General features: G+C 32.5%; 4 protein-coding genes across 7 annotated transcripts; 3 read left to right on the forward strand and 1 right to left on the reverse strand.

The window, feature by feature from the left end:
- Positions 1-11: 11 nt before the first annotated feature.
- Positions 12-3,479, forward strand: LOC143146851 (uncharacterized). Its single transcript, XM_076311545.1, has 12 exons — positions 12-304; positions 452-572; positions 652-816; positions 874-1,148; positions 1,218-1,337; positions 1,411-1,557; positions 1,630-2,096; positions 2,167-2,437; positions 2,498-2,618; positions 2,703-3,015; positions 3,088-3,229; positions 3,302-3,479. Exons 1-12 carry the CDS (start codon positions 167-169, stop codon positions 3,407-3,409), a joined length of 2,388 nt encoding a protein of 795 aa, XP_076167660.1. The 5' UTR covers positions 12-166; the 3' UTR covers positions 3,410-3,479.
- Positions 3,480-4,586: 1,107 nt separating this feature from the next.
- Ckiialpha (casein kinase II subunit alpha) lies at positions 4,587-9,483 on the forward strand. 4 transcript variants are annotated; one of them, XM_076312103.1, is made up of 8 exons: positions 4,587-4,751; positions 5,813-6,044; positions 6,143-6,254; positions 6,337-6,549; positions 7,286-7,480; positions 7,568-7,919; positions 7,992-8,069; positions 9,323-9,483. In XM_076312103.1, exons 2-8 carry the CDS (start codon positions 5,950-5,952, stop codon positions 9,481-9,483), a joined length of 1,206 nt encoding a protein of 401 aa, XP_076168218.1. In that variant the 5' UTR covers positions 4,587-4,751; positions 5,813-5,949. The 4 variants fall into 4 exon arrangements, with proteins under 4 accessions (XP_076168218.1, XP_076168219.1, XP_076168220.1 ...); XM_076312104.1 differs by having other exon boundaries at positions 8,001-8,069; XM_076312105.1 differs by having other exon boundaries at positions 7,992-8,085; positions 9,323-9,461.
- Positions 9,484-12,999: 3,516 nt separating this feature from the next.
- Positions 13,000-15,233, forward strand: Uba5 (Ubiquitin-like activating enzyme 5). The gene is made up of 6 exons (XM_076312107.1): positions 13,000-13,589; positions 13,689-13,824; positions 13,896-14,092; positions 14,160-14,346; positions 14,430-14,766; positions 14,834-15,233. The coding sequence occupies exons 1-6, from the start codon at positions 13,450-13,452 to the stop codon at positions 15,016-15,018; spliced, it is 1,182 nt and encodes a 393-aa protein (XP_076168222.1). The 5' UTR covers positions 13,000-13,449; the 3' UTR covers positions 15,019-15,233.
- On the reverse strand, positions 15,121-16,790 carry Arp6 (Actin-related protein 6). The gene is made up of 3 exons (XM_076312108.1): positions 16,506-16,790; positions 15,462-16,433; positions 15,121-15,382 (listed from the first exon to the last, which is right to left on the reverse strand). The coding sequence occupies exons 1-3, from the start codon at positions 16,577-16,579 to the stop codon at positions 15,253-15,255; spliced, it is 1,176 nt and encodes a 391-aa protein (XP_076168223.1). The 5' UTR covers positions 16,580-16,790; the 3' UTR covers positions 15,121-15,252.
- Positions 16,791-17,045: the final 255 nt, after the last annotated feature.

Raw genomic sequence — 17,045 nt, forward strand, 5'->3', positions numbered from 1 at the left:
ACTACGGGATCCACAGCAATACTGTCAGTAATATAAATATTGGTAACACACGAAAACGAAGTATTCATGAGACGTCAAATTTTTCAAATTGAACCTTGATAATATTACCAAATTTGGATAGTGTGGATTAAGAATTGAATATCGATAAATTTACTTTCGCATAAAAATGAGCATTTCTGCCTTGGACAAAAATACAGCAAAACTCATAACTACCACACAAATTATTACCTCGGTATCTAATGCTGCGAAAGAGTTAATAGAAAACGCATTAGATGCTAATGCCAAAAGCATTGAAATTAATTTGGTATTTCACTATTCTTTGTTTTCATTTTTAAAACTCTATAATTGCATGTTGTTTCTTATTGCCTCTTTTATATTAACCTAAAACATGCCTGATATCTAAACCAAATGCTTCGTGTCTTATAGTTTTAATATGAAATTCATACTTTAGATAGATAATGGTGCTACTTTAATAGAAGTGAAGGATGATGGCTGTGGTATTTCCAAAGTAGATGCACCTAACATGGCTTTATCGTCTTACACATCCAAAATTTGTAACTTTTCTGATTTAGGTAAATAATTACTATATTAATTACTTGTGTATTAATATGGTGTGTAATTTTCTAATCATAATATTTATGTTACGGATAGACACATTAAAAACATATGGATTTCGAGGTGAAGCACTGAATGCGCTGAGTGTAGTATCAGATCTTAAAATTATAACAAAAACAAATCAAGATGAAGCTGCTGTATCATATACCATTGATCATCATGGATGTATCTTAAGCTCTGAACCTTGTCACAGAGCTACAGGTATGTGAATAGATTAAAAAATAATTTATTTTTCTTTAAATATATTGATTCGTATAGGTACAACTGTTCAAGTTAGGCAGTTATTTAAACAAATACCAGTACGAAGACAAATAATTACTACCCCAAAGAAAGCTAATCAAGATATTAAACTATTGGAATCATTAATCAAAAGTTATGGAATATGTAAATTTATGGTACGATTAAGTTATAAAGTTAATAGTACCATTATTTTTATGAAACCTAGTATAGCTACTCTCGAAGAAGCAGTAACATATGTTGTAGGTAGAAAAATTACATCTAATATGACTTGGATAAATGTTGAAAATACAGAGGTAAATACATCAATTACAATACTATACTTTAATTTATAATTTTTATTTTCTGTAAATTATATTTATCAGATTAATATGAGATTAATGATACCTCGGAAAGAAGCACAGAATATGTGTGAAGTTTTCCACTCTGGGGCACAATATATTTTTGTAAACAACAGACCTATTAAACATAAAGATTTAGAGAAGGTACACACATTTTCTTTTAGTTTTATTGTAATTAAATAATGTAATTATAAAGAAATTCAGAATTAATTTTTAGATGCTAACTAATACAATATTAGAAGCGATAGGACAAGATTCATCATCAAAAAAGAAGCCGATATTTCTTCTATATGTTTTAATAAATGCTGCAAATATTGATATTAATTTAGAGCCAAATAAGACTTGCATTCTTTTTAAAGAACAGGTGATTGAACTTTCAGTGAAATTGATTGTAAATCATATTAGAATCCATGTATAATTTGTATCATATGTACAGCAAATAGTTTTCGATACAGTGGATAAATGTATAAAAGATTTTTATGGAATAGAAAGAGAAGTACAAGAAATAAATCCTTGCAATGAATCACTTGATTATCAAGACTATTCTCAAATGAGTATTAATAATGAAAATAATGAACAGCCTGTATGTAAAAAAAGAAAATTATATATAGAGGAACGTACTAACAAATGTTCTGAGAAGAATATATCCGCACCTCAAAAATCTGATGACTATTCATTTAATAATCTAAATTTTGTCAGTAATAATAATTCTGAATGTAACAAGGAAGCACAAATTACTAAGAATGAGCAAAGCAATGGAAAAGAAAGTAATGAAATATGCGAGAAAAACTCAGAGAGCTTTAGTATTCAGTTACCAACTGTGGATTTAAGCGAATCAGATTCAAATGATTCGCAAAAATTTACAACAGTTTGTAGCAATAATGATATTTCAAATAATTCAATGTTAGTATCTTAAGCATCATATAATACATTGTTGTGTAACAATTTTTTATATACATTTCAAACTTTTCAGCAATGAAAATATAAAGAAAAGTACTGACGATAGTCCTCTATTTGAATTAACTCCACATTCAGATACATTCACTCAATTACCCATTGTAGATTTGGGTGAAGAGTTTGAATGGGAAAATTGTTCAGAAATGTGTAACACAGATACAAGCGATAAAGACAACAAGACACAAAGCACAAATGAACAAGTTTTGCATTCCAAGAGTAAAAAATCAGTTGCAACAAAATGTCTCACATTAAAAGAATGGAGCAAAGGACATGTTGTTGGTTTAAAGGTAAAACTTTGAAACAAATTGTGTAGTTACATAATGAAATGAGAAAATTAATTTCACTAGGGAGGTACGGACATACAACCTTATATGGATAAAGAGTTCAATGAATTATTAAAGAGTGATTCGTTTAATGGAAATGTATGCAAAGGTTTTGTTAAATATTCCAAATATATTAGACCACAAAGTAAATGAATTAACATACATCTTAATGCGCTGTATACAGTATATAAAAAAAGTCAGTATATATAATTCATTCTTTCATTTTTAGTTGTACAACAAAATCCCAATATGTCAGTACCTCAAGTTGCAGTCACCATAATTGATTCTTGGAAGAAATTATCACCTGAGGAGCGTGGTTATTACAGAGACCTTGCACACGAAGAAAAAGTAGAGTTTGATACAAACAAACAGGACATAAAAGAGAAACATACAAAAAATATGAAAAAATATAGCAATAGAACAAAAAAAATATTGGAAAAAATGAACACGTTAAATTTTCAGAAAAAAAAAAATTTATTAATGAGAACTATTGTACCTTGGGACATGGATTTAAAAAAAATAACTGAAAGTTTTCTGAATAAGTAAGTTTCTAAAGTTATTATACTTACGTGTAATTATTTATTGTTATTTAACACTTATTATCAATAATGTAGTTCCATGTGTAATAATACCAACTTTGTTGTTGGGCAACTATGCTCTAATTTATGGATTATTCACAAATCTGCACACATTTGGATTTTAGATGCAATGCATCTAAAAAAGAAATTAAACGTGTCCGATACAAATACAAGTGAGGTAAATATAAAACATGCAGTAGTATTGTTACTTCTTTTGATCTTTGTCCATATAAATTGTATGCAATTACAGGAGAGCGCAGAGAATATAGAACAACTCTTAAAGCAATGGTTTGCAGAGAAGGATGATTTGTCATTGTTACATCCTATACATGTATTAACACAAAATAACTGTTCTTAATCTAGAGTATCATAATTATTTATTAATACAATTATTTTATTAAGCTTAAAATAAAAATGTTTCTATTTTATTTTAGTTTCATTCAATATTTGGGTTTTAATAATAATATTAGTTAACCAATTTAAATAATGTTTAAGTAATCAGTATTGAGCATTTTAATTTAAAAAGATCAATCTACAACATGCCTTTTTTTTATATATTATAAACAAATAAGTTTTCTTCGTGATAAAGTACTTTACTAGCTCGATAATTTTTAAATTAGTATGATATATGTTCGATAATTCGGAACGTCCATTCAACTCGCAGGGCTTTATGTAAACAAAACCACGTGACTATGCCTCGAATATAGACACAATAGAATTTATATAAATAGCAATGTATCATTGTACAGAATAAAGATTAATAAGGGAAAATATATAAAGATTAATGAATGCAATGATGATAAAAATATATTAAATGTATAATTTTTAAATGAAAATTCTATCATCAATTTTTTAATCATTTATTAAATCTTTTCATATTTTGATCCATTAAGCATTGAATCTACGATATATTCTTCCTAGTCAAAGATCAACGGACCAATAAGATTCGCGATCACGTGGTTTTATTTACACAAAGTCCATAAGTTAAACATAGCATAACTACTATTTGTATAAATTACATTATAACTGAAATTAGTTTTGATTGGTTAATGGATAGTGATCTACATTCTTTATTGCATATGCAATTAATTAAATATTATATGCATTACAAATAAACGAAGATATGCATACTCGATTCAATAAAAATGTAAAATTTCTTTTTTAAATGGAAATCACCAAAAACATTAACTATTTCTTTCTTAATATATTTCCCTAGTAAACATTTCGTTACATAAAAATAGTTAGAAAATATTGAAAATTTACTGTTTACAGTTTCTATAACTAGACAAAACATATAAAGCGTATGTGTCGTACACGTGTCCGTATATTTAATTCAAGTGGGTATTGTAATATTTTTGTAAAATTGAGAAAATGTATGAAATGATTTAAGAATTTCAACACTCTCAAATGGTTGGTTGATGTTCTAAAGAGGTAGCACTGGCAATAAGCTTTCTCCTAAAAGACACCACGAATGGTTAGAGATTGAAAGTTTTCAATCTACAGAATTAAAATTTTGTGGCGGGTTGTTGGCTGCCATCTTGGACCTCGCTCGTTTGAGAAGCCGGCCGCCCGCAAAAATCTTCGAGTTTCACGCGTTCGCGCGGCCTCACGTATTCCGTAAGCGGGTTGCGTAATTTTACGACGAATTTGTAGATCTGTTGCGGTCAATCCAACCAAGATTCGGGTCCGGAATGCATTAGGTGAGTCCAAAATAAGTCAACATTAATTTCTTGATCGCGATGGCGTGTGATTTATCTCGTACATGTGTGTTCGTGCCTTGTGCTTGTGCGTACTTCTATTCCATGTAGCAGATAGCAGATTAATTTTTACCTCAGTTCATGTTCTTCGATGATAATATTAGCGTATTTTACGTACAAATGCCTCCGATGTACAAGTAATTGCCCTTTCGCGAAGTCATAATTACAAATTGCTGAAACGAACCAGTAGTCTTCTACAAACTCAGAATCAATAGACATCTAAGGAATATGCAGTTCATTCGTTGCAATTAGTGAACACGTTTTAACGTTTATCAATTTTTCGTTTCATAGCTTATTTTTTTCTCCCCATGTTATTCTATTCCATATCACATAATGATTCCTGCTAAAGTTGTTTTGATTTTTCTAACCACATAACTTGTAATTCTTATTAGATCTTGAACCTTGTCACATAGATGTTTCTCATGGAAAATACATCCTAAAATTTATTTCAAGAAGTTGCTCATAAATTTTATGATTTATATTTTCAACAACTTAAGATGGTGATTGATGGTAAATGAAGCATTTAAGTTTTTTCACTTTGTTGTTTTAATTTTATGTAGGAAATATTAATTGTAATTTAATATATATAGTTTCCATTCAATGTCCTATATTTAACACAATCGTTATATAATTAAGTATTATAATTCATCTTTGTCTAATATATGTGAATATATCGCGTACAAGTATTGGTCACAATACCCATATAATGTTGCCATTTAATTGAAAGAACAAATATATAAATCTTGAGTGTTATGAATACATTGTGATCTGACTCGACATTGTTTCTTTATTAGTTTGTCAAATTTACAAAAAATACAATATTTAGGAATTGAAATGCGTATTTCATCAGGTATCGGTTCTTAATAGTTAACAAAGCACAAGTTACTATTTGTCAAGATTGCATAACATAAATTTATGAATGTTTTAAAATTTGTTACTTTCTTTAGTCACACTAAAGCAAACAATTTGTTCATTTTTTAATGTGATTTTTTTTAATGACTCAGGTGTACTTTTTTCCTCGCGCATTCGTAACTGGGTGAGTGGAGGAGATAAAGTAACCAGCTCTTATAACTTTTTGATAGACAACGGTGAAAATCTTGCAATCTACAAAACACATAGTAATAGCGATATATCGGAGAGAATGGCATTACCTAGTAGAGCGCGAGTTTACACCGACGTGAATTCACACAAATCTAGAGAATACTGGGACTATGAATCCTATGTTGTTGAATGGGGGTAAGTGTATATTTAAACATATGTATATATTTATATCTGTTCTAATTTTACTTATTTAGCTTATGTTGCTTGCTTTTGATCAATTCTTTATTACATAGGCAACAAGACGATTACCAATTAATGAGAAAATTAGGCAGAGGAAAATATAGTGAAGTGTTCGAAGCCATTAATGTCACAAATAATGAAAAATGTGTTGTAAAAATTTTAAAGGTATAAAAGTGTAATTTACTCTCCAAATAAATAGATTACAATTGTTCTGAAAGTATAATTTTCATTTGATTTTAATTTTTAGCCTGTAAAAAAGAAGAAGATAAAAAGGGAGATTAAAATCTTAGAAAACCTTAAAGGTGGGACCAACATAATTACACTTCAATCAGTTGTTAAAGATCCAGTATCGAGGACACCAGCACTGATCTTTGAGCACGTCAACAACACAGATTTCAAGCAATTATACCAGACGCTAACAGACTACGACATAAGATACTACCTCTACGAGTTATTAAAAGTGCGTGTATTGTTAAGTGCAATGGAACCAAGTATCAGTCCAATGTGAACCTTCGAGATTATTATTTCGATAGATGTAGGTGTATATCATAGGTTCAAAGAAGAGTTCGAAAATATTTAATTCTTATAAATTTATTATTTATTAATTCGTACAAGTTGACTGTTAATGATACAAGCCCAGTTTAGCGCTAGCTTTTACGAAGCATGTTTTTAACCCTTTCGATGCTGCGATAGATTGAAGCGTTCAAATGACTTTTTTTACAAGAATGTTACAAATTGTTATACATCAGCATTTAAAAATTGTGTTACTCTTATTTAAATTTTCTAATAATATTGTTAATAGAAATGGACGAGCCTTCTTTTTCAGTATGCAATATTATCATGCTGGACATAGTAATGCAAAGTAATATGTCCAGTTAGCAAAGAACGGAACAAGAAAATGTAGTAATTTGAGAAATGTTCAGTATAGAAAGGGTTAATCGTTATTGTAGTGTATGAAAGTAATACAATGTGACATTTTTCTATTAAAGCGAACAGTTCATCTTTTTTCGTTCGTTAAAGAACGTAAAAGAATCCTTAGTTTCAGAAATTTTAAAAAAATTTTCGGACTCATGAATATTTCTTTAAGTAAGTAATACGTGGATAATACTGAACTCACTTTGTATCTATAGCCATATAAGAAGTAAAGGAACGTTAATGAACAACACGACATTATTCCATCTTGTTTCTGTGCTTAGGCATTGGATTATTGTCATAGTATGGGAATAATGCATAGGGACGTCAAACCGCACAACGTTATGATAGATCATGAAAATCGAAAGTTGCGGTTGATCGACTGGGGTCTAGCAGAGTTTTATCATCCTGGTCAAGAATACAATGTACGAGTAGCTTCGCGTTATTTTAAAGGTCCGGAACTACTCGTAGATTATCAGGTTCGTGGTCGTAGTATTTGTCTATTTTATTTCGAGCGAATATTCGAACTACATTATGGGTAATACATTATTTTCTTGGTGTTGTAGATGTACGATTATTCATTAGATATGTGGTCTCTTGGTTGTATGCTTGCAAGTATGATATTCAGGAAAGAACCGTTTTTTCACGGACACGATAATTACGACCAGCTAGTTAGAATTGCAAAAGTTCTCGGAACCGAGGAACTGTTTGAATACCTTGACAAGTATCACATCGAATTGGATCCACGTTTCAATGACATTCTCGGACGGCATTCGCGCAAACGCTGGGAGCGTTTTATGCATTCGGAGAACCAACATTTGGTGTCGGCCGAAAGCATTGATTTCCTTGACAAACTTTTGCGTTATGATCATTTCGAGAGACTCACTGCACGCGAAGCTATGGAACACCCGTATTTTTGTAAGTACACGTAACATTTAAATATAGCACCACGTAATATTCGGAATGTTTATTTCGTATCACCTGCTTTAGTTCCAATAGTAAAAGAACAAGGTCGGGTAAACGTGGTATCATCGTCACCTACTCCTATGGCAAGTTCGGTACCTGTAGGTGAGTAATGGTCCAGGTAATATCACCACCTCAATTTCCAATTTATAATTATTTAATCATATCATTCACGTATTGCTGAATCGACCACGAGAACGCCATAAAACATTCATTCGCATCCTCGAATACGATGCGGATCGATTAAAACATTCGTGAAGTACGTATTAATTCGGATTCACAATTTCTATTTTACGATATTTATAAAGAACGAAAGAATGCTACCGGGACTACGAACACGTCGTGTTCATGTTGTACTGTCTACGGGTACTCGTAATTCGGATGGTACACGATTGAATGCATGAAATCGACTGTCGACATCGTCCAGTGTCGGCGTCCAAATGTTTAACTGATTCGCAATGGCAAGCATCGCTCTTCTAAAGTGTTCAAGCGTTGAGCGTGGAAACACATTTATGTTGCAATGTATCGTTAGAATAAGGTATATGTCGGGCACCTTCTCCATTGCGAGTAAGTTAAAGGAAACAACTATGTTACGCTTTACGCAAGGTCGTTCGAGGCATTTAAACTAGCGAAATAAGAAAATAGGAGCGCCATCGTTGCCCAGAATGTAAACCATTTTGTCGTTGTCGGTGATACCACCCGACTCGTAAAATTTCAGGAGCACAGAACGACCAACGCGGTTTATAATAATACGATAGAGAGAGAGAAGAGAACGTACGATATAATATAATAACGGCCCTTACAAACGCAAAGCGATTTTCTATTTTTTGCAAGTGATGTATGTTTTTATTTTCCACGGTACACTGTACTTAAAAATTCCTCGTTTACGCGACAGCTGCGTTTTTTACCTTCTTTTTCTTTTACCAACAAGAAGATCGTTTTAAGTGACACATAATGTAACTAGAAATGCGACTAAACAAATGTTTGATTTGAAATATTGAAACAATTCAAGTCTGTGACGTTTAATGTCGATTAATCGTTAATTAGAATAAAACTGTATAAAGCGCTTATAACGTTTATAACGATGCGTTTCTTTTCGATACCAGTGACCGGATTCAGTCACAAGCGCCAATATCCACATTTGTAAGAAAATGTTTGATTCATTCCTGGCACGTGGTTCAATCACCGAACCACTATAAAGGAACGACAATTGGACTTGAATTGATCAGTCATTTCAAAGCAGGCTTTTTTTTTCCTTTTTCTTTTTCTTTTTCTTTTTCTTTTCCTTTTTGTTTAGTCTGTGTTTCATATACCATTTTACAAGAGAAGTTTACGAAGAATCAAACATTTTCGTTTAGCTACCGACACCTCGCGCGAAGGGCTTGATCCCATCGTTAAGCCTCACAGCGAGCAGCGTGCCACCGGTTCAGGGAATAAACGGATTAATAGACCTTTGGAATGGATCTTGAAGGGAGACGAGGATATACTCTATGGCGCATCTTTTTTGTACGATAAATAATTTTCGATCCGTTATGCGCTAACACCTGATCCTTCCATTCCACCTCAGCTCGCAAACATAAAAAGAAAAGTACTTCGTACGATGGTGGACCACTGTTTACGCGAATGACAATTATATTTCGACACGATACATAAAGTTCTACGTTTTAGACATTCCTTGATCTTCAGCCTGGGAATCACTTAAGAGTAAAAACAAAAAAAAAAAAAGATTTTGCGTCTGTTGTAATCGAAATATAATCTACCGTGTACGGTTAAAGTCTAACGGAGGAAAGAAGAAGTAGAAGATGATAGTGGTGGTTATGATCATGATGGTAACGATGATGGTGATGATGATGATCGATGATCGATGATCGATGATGATGATGATGATGATGGTGATAGTGATGGCGATAGTGGTCATGATGACGATGATGACGATAATGATAATGATGACGATGCTGATGATCATAATGATGACGGTGATGATGAAGACGACGAAGAAAAAGAAGAACAAGAAGGAGAAGGAGGAGAAGAAGAAGGAGAAGAAAAAGAAGAAGAAGTGGGAAGTAATCGATGTGTTCCGAGAGCGTTGTCGAGCGTATGACAAACGTTTGTAGAAACGAAAGCTTACGATGATACAGGATACACGAAAACCTATGGAATCGAAGTACGTGCTCCGTCCATATTGGCCGGTGTGCATGTGCCATTAGTACCTTGTACGTTGCTTTTCTCCGTTTTGTAATTGATGATTTGTACGGTACTATCCTTTTACTGACGCTGTTACTAAATGTCACGATCATGGGAAACCCGTAAATGCATACAGATGCGATTATTAGATCATTTTTGTCATTCGAGGGATGATCGTTATCACGCGAGACATCATGGTGAAGAAGACGGTGCAAAGCGAAAACCAACACGTACATTTGCATCCATAGACGCGCGTACGTACGCCGACGCGCACGCTCGTGCTTCTACAAACAAACAGACACACGCGCGTATACACACAAACGATACGACACGTACACAAACACATTCACACTTATACATGTACCTTAGGCCGCTCGGTTTATTACTTTTAACGATGATAAAAATGTTCGTTTATATCTGATACAATAATAGTTGAATAAAATGTTTGTTATAGCCAAGTACTCTTTGTGCTCTGTGAATACCTATGTATCCAGTAATAGATGCTACCGACACGTTGGTAAGGCATCGTCAATCGAGAGGACTTAACGATACCGTTTCGAAGGCGCGAATTCAAATTTTAGCCATCTGTTATTATTCATGCTTCGCTATGATCGTTTTTCTTTTCCTCTGTTTTTCATGTTAAACCTTAGTGGTTCTCATTGATCGAAGTCGAGAATTCACAGACACGTTAAAACACTTGGCGTCAGCAAAAGCCTACCAACACGAAATATATACACACCGATATAAAGATAGAAGGAAAAAGAATCTTGTATTGCTGTACATTTGTACGCTCGATGCGCTGTTCCAAACTTGAGTGTCGACAACACGCGATCTAAATCGATCGAATTATTTCGTATACAGCATTACCAATGTGTTTCTTATAAAATTGATCGTGTAATTATTTATATATGAATAGGCCAATTTATTATGTACATTTGAAAAAAAGTATTCGTTGCGCGCGCGCGCGCGCGCGGACGAGAGCGAGCGAGAGAGAGAGAACGAACGCGCGCGCGAGAGAGAGAGAGAGAGAGAGAGAGAGAACGAACGCGCGCGAGAGAGAGAGAGGGAGGGAGAGTGAGAGAGACGTACTTTTAATGAATGTATAGGAATAGAGCACACTCCACTTGTACACCGTGTCCTTTCGTATTATTTCGAAAGAATTCGTCAGTTCCTATACGTATAAATTTTGCGCATAAAGTACGGTCAATTCGATATATATGTGTATATATATATATATATATATATATGTATACATACATAATATATATATATATATATATATATATATATACACATAAACATATAGACGCTAGCGTATTACCAACAAATGCGTAACCGATTCAAGCGGAGTGTGAATTTAAATTCGAGAAGTGACATGTGGCTCTCGAATATTATCGGCTAAAAAATAGTACTGTTCGCTTCTTATTCTGATCACTGCGCCGTTTTTGCCTTATTATCGTGTATTTTAAGATTTTATATGTATATATATGTATATTTTATTTTTCAATAACGCGTAAAAAATATATATATACATATATACATATACACAGAGGATAAGTGAAAATATGAAAAGTAAATAAGAGTTATGTGAGGCGAATACTGCGCTATAGATATTAAAGATGTAAAAAATGAATACTCCGTGTAATACAAGTAAACTATAAATACATTTTATTTATTCTGCTTATGATTGTCGTATAGCTTGAAACGCGCGGCAAACTGTTTAATTTCAAAGTAATTTTTACGTGGCAAGAACGGCGCAAACGTACTTGTTTGTCCAAGTTTGATAACCCTCCCTGTTCATACGTTAAGTTTACGATAATCTAGTTTAGTTTTATAGGAAAACAAAAAACTATCGAATAATTACTATTTAAATCTGCAAATGAACTTAAACGAACAAAAAGAAAAAACAATTGAAGTAACGAATTGTCACTAATATAATTAATATATTACACTCTGAATTTTAACTTTGATACTTTATCTTGCAACGTCATAGTTTCGCGGTACTTTGAGAGCAGAATGTGATGTTAGTCGACGAGAATCGCTAGTAACGCCGTTCCTGTCGCATAGTGCTTTGCAGGCCAGTCATTCGAATTTTACTTTTTTCTTTTCATTTTATTCGAGAACGACTGTATCCTCGGGAAACGAAGTGCACTGAATCTTTTACCGTACCAAATGTGTGTACGTTCGATTTTCTATCGTCTCGTTGTTACAATGCCAAAGCGACAAAATGAAATCGTTTACAGACTTTCTCGTTTTCCTGTTTCTTCTACTATGAAAAAATTAGTTCACTTAGTTCTTTTAAATAAACTCGGTATTACTTGTAAAATAAAGTATTTTGACATGGTTGAGGTATGACAATAAAATTAGCCAAAGTGCACGGAAATGCTTTGATTTAAACCTCATCATCGACTACAAAAGCATTATAAAAAGGAAAAATAGACTCACTGTGTATTACGCGACCTCATGTTTTTAATGTGTTTGCATATTTACTCTCAAAATTAGCTACACGATGGTTAAACGATAAATGAATAACGAAAAGTTATAAATTGTTTCTTTATGCGGACACGAGGCAATTGCGCGTATATACGATGTAACAATGACATATGATTTACAACAAAAGAGAACGTTGTAACGACACTAAAATAACAGTGCTGTATAGGATTAATTAAAAAAAAAAAAAGAAATACAATTTCGTTCGTATTAAAAGAATGAGTTTTTTTATTATTATATTCACCTTTACCACGATTAAGTTCTACTTCGAATTATTTAGTCTCGAATTTTTGCGCGTGATGTCTACATATATCTACATGATTTATTTCTTTTTTTTAAGAAGTCGTTGGATCTATAAACGTAATGTAACACATTTTTTTAAAAAACTAATCGATTTTTCGATTGTCTTATATTAAAAATGCAGAAGAAAAACGTACTATGTATTACAGAAGACTGAGGGGAAATCGTCAAATGTCTTGGAAAAATATATACAAAAAAATAATTTTTTCAAGTTCGACGTATACGCTGTTTAAAGGTTTATCACTCGAAAATAACAGGTTATGTACTCGATTATGCAATCTTTATTAAAAAAAATGTTTAATCGATAACACATATTAAACAAAATTTACGTGACGTGACTTGTAAAACTAATAATTCGCGTAAAAAATTCAACAAATTTTATCCTCGTTGCGCGAGTGTACCTACTTTGACACACATTCATAAGTACACTCCCCTTTACAACCTGCGAACGGCCCGTGTATCGTATACAGTTACTTACGTTTGTCTCTTGTAATCAATTTCTATTTCAACGATGGACGAGGTGGAAGTATTACGCAAAAGGGTAAAGGAGCTCGAAAACAAATTGTTGGAAAAGCAATATAAAAGCACATTAACAGTCAGAGAAAAGATAGAACATATGTCAAGTGAAGTGGTTGATTCAAATCCTTACAGGTGATTTTCTTCTTTATTTCATTTAGGTTTTCTATTTTTCAATTAGTACTTATAAAAAAGGTACAAAGTATCAATATTATGTTATTGTTCTTTTATTAGTCGGTTAATGGCTTTGAAACGCATGGGTATTGTAGACAATTATGAAAGGATAAGGGATTTAACGATTGCAATAGTCGGAGTAGGTGGAGTTGGCAGTGTAACTGCAGAAATGCTCACAAGATGCGGAATTGGGAAGGTAGTCATTTTATAATTATTTAAGAATCGTTATGCTTTGATCTTTTAAAAAACAAATATCATGAATTTCAGTTGATTCTTTTCGATTATGATAAAGTGGAAATGGCAAATATGAATAGACTTTTCTTCCAACCGGATCAAGCTGGTCAAAGTAAAGTAGAAGCAGCTGCAAAAACACTGCAATACATTAACCCTGATGTAGACATTGAAACGCATAATTACAATATCATTACAGTGGACCACTTTGATGATTTCATGAATACCATAAGGTATAAACGAATGATATGTAAAACACTACAAATTACAAAACCAATGGATATTCTATTTTATTTCTAGCACATCGAGTTTAAATAAGGGACCGGTAGATTTAGTATTAAGTTGTGTAGATAATTTTGAAGCACGGATGGCAATTAATACTGCTTGCAATGAACTAAATCAGAAGTGGTTTGAAAGCGGAGTTTCGGAAAATGCTGTTTCTGGTCATATTCAGTTTATTATTCCTGGAGAGACAGCTTGTTTTGCGGTGAATAAAAGATTATATTCAAAATATGAATAACTCTTTGATTATTTTTTATCAATTCTCTAATACTTTTGTACTATTTTCAGTGTGCTCCTCCATTAGTAGTAGCAGAAAATATAGATGAAAAGACTTTAAAACGAGATGGTGTATGCGCAGCATCTTTGCCAACAACTATGGGAATTGTAGCTGGTTTTTTAGTTCAAAATGCATTGAAATATCTTTTAAATTTTGGCGAGGTATCTTATTATTTAGGCTATAATGCTATGCAAGATTACTTTTCTAACATGGTATTAAGACCAAATGAAAACTGTGATGACAAGTACTGTAGAGGGTGTCAGCGAGAATACGCGGCAAAACCAAAACCTGAGAAAAAAGTAGAAGAAATCGTCGAAGATGAACCCATGCACGAAGATAACGAATGGGGTATGTTAATAGCGTAAAGAAATAAAATATACATGATATTAACGATATTAATATTAATTTACCGTAGGAATTTCGGTCATTGACGAGAACGAACAAGAGGCGGATGAAAGCGAGCAACCATCATCATCGAATACAAAGGAAACTAATAACGCACCATCTCATTTGGTTGATTTGCAAGTGAATCACAATTTGAAATCATCTGAATCTGGTCCAAGTTTAGAAGAACTTATGGCACAAATGAAATCTATTTGATTTTCATTTATTCGCGATAAATAATTGTACTAATACTACTGCATTCCAATTTATACTTTGCATACCATTTTCAGTTGTAATTTAATTTACGTGTAATTGATGTTATTTCAAATAATAATTTATCTTCTGCATTAATTACTTGCAAGTTTTATTTCTTACAATGTATGCATATGTATGCTATAATTGTATAAAAAGAGATAAAAAATTTTAAGGCATTTTAAAGATTTATTGAAGTTACACGTCGAATTTTTCAAAACAAAGACTCTGTCCTTCTTCCTCATATTCTTCCCTAGTTACTGAAAGAGTCGAAAACATTGAATCTTTTGAAAGTGTTTTACCGCCATGCCATGCATACGTGATTGGGCTGAAAAATAGATAATATAATAAATTACATACTTGCCCAAATTTTATTGGCATTAAGACAAACTTGAATGATCATTTACTTTTCAGGTAAATAAACATTTATTGTGTATTCTGCAGGTGCAAGGCTTCTAACTTCTTTATAAATTCTTTCTTGAAATCCAGGAAACTTTGCATTACCACCAGTAAGAATGATATTAGATAAAAGATGAGGCCATGTCTCTTCCTCACATCCTTTTAAGCAATCCATAATTGCTTCTGGAATACCCATTTGTCGGATACCGATATCAGAGGGGTAGAACAATATTTCTGGTATAGCAAACCGTTCATTACTCAAGCGTAAAGTCTGCTGTTCATTAGGAGGTTCTGGATTTTTAAGAAAACCACGTCTTAACGTTGTATAATCTGGTAAAACATAATCCTTAATTATAGGATTATTCTCCAACTTATTTTTGGCAATTTCCATGTCTTTGAAAAATTCTTGAGAGACGAAGCAAGAATCTTCTTTTACTTGATTTATTACATAAGTTTCGTCCATGACGTGAAGTTGCCGGTATGATATTATTTCTTTAAGATGATTCGTAAGAAGTTTTCCACCCACATCGATGCGTCTGATGCCTTCTTTAACTTTGGTATCGTTTACATAAGGCACTATGTGAGTAAAACTATATCCACTATCAACTACGATACAACATTTCGTGTTAGGATTCTCTGTCTTATATTGGTAACACGAAAGGGTAGTTGGGTTAATTTTTAATAGACTTTGACACTCGTATTCTTCGAAGAATATCTCTGTCATAGCTTCTTGAACGGTTGAAAAATTGAACAAAGGTTCAGTTACGATAACAGAAAGTTGATTCAAATTTACTGGACAGCACTCTTTCGAAAATATATAATCCCATACAGTTTTCTGAACGTCCCAATTAACAAGGTATCCTTTTTGAAACGGTAAGATATAAAAAAGTCCAGATGCATCCCGACATTCTTCGATTTGATTTCCAACAAACGGTCTGCGCCGTTCACTTTTCGCTTTCATGATACAATTAGGAACTAATCTAAAAATAACGGCATAAAAAGTTGCATTTTTCTTTCCTTTAAATTTTTTATATTTCATTATATTAACTCACTTTGGGCTGTCAGAGGCTAACCCTACTTTTGCGGTGTTGGCCCCATTGTCCAGAACAAATGTAGAGTTACTCATATTAACAACACGATTAAACAATACGTGAAAGTTTATCGAATACTTTTTTATCTTGTACGTTGTAAAAAAGTGTTTGACATAAAGAATGAATTTCTTTCGCAGAGCGATTTAAAGTGCTTCGAAAAAGCGCCATAATGTTGTTACCGACTGATCTTGACAAATCGTATATAAGTAGCATACATGATTAATAGCAATATTAAAACAATATTTTTAACAATAAAAATAGATATTCATTCTTGTTTGCATCTATATAGAATTTACTTTTACAATTTTGGGTATCGACTTATTTAGAAATACCGTATTCTCTGTTCAATATAAAGATAAGTATACGAAAAGAAAACAATGTGACTTTAACAAGTGTGTAATAGCAGGGAATTTGTTTTCATGCATACAAAACTATAGTATTTTTATACAAATGACTATTTATGTATATAAACATTAATATTATTAGTTTCGTCTGAAAATT

The sequence above is a fragment of the Ptiloglossa arizonensis genome, chromosome 5, assembly GCF_051014685.1.
Source record: "Ptiloglossa arizonensis isolate GNS036 chromosome 5, iyPtiAriz1_principal, whole genome shotgun sequence".
Classification (NCBI taxonomy): Eukaryota; Metazoa; Arthropoda; class Insecta; order Hymenoptera; family Colletidae; genus Ptiloglossa; species Ptiloglossa arizonensis.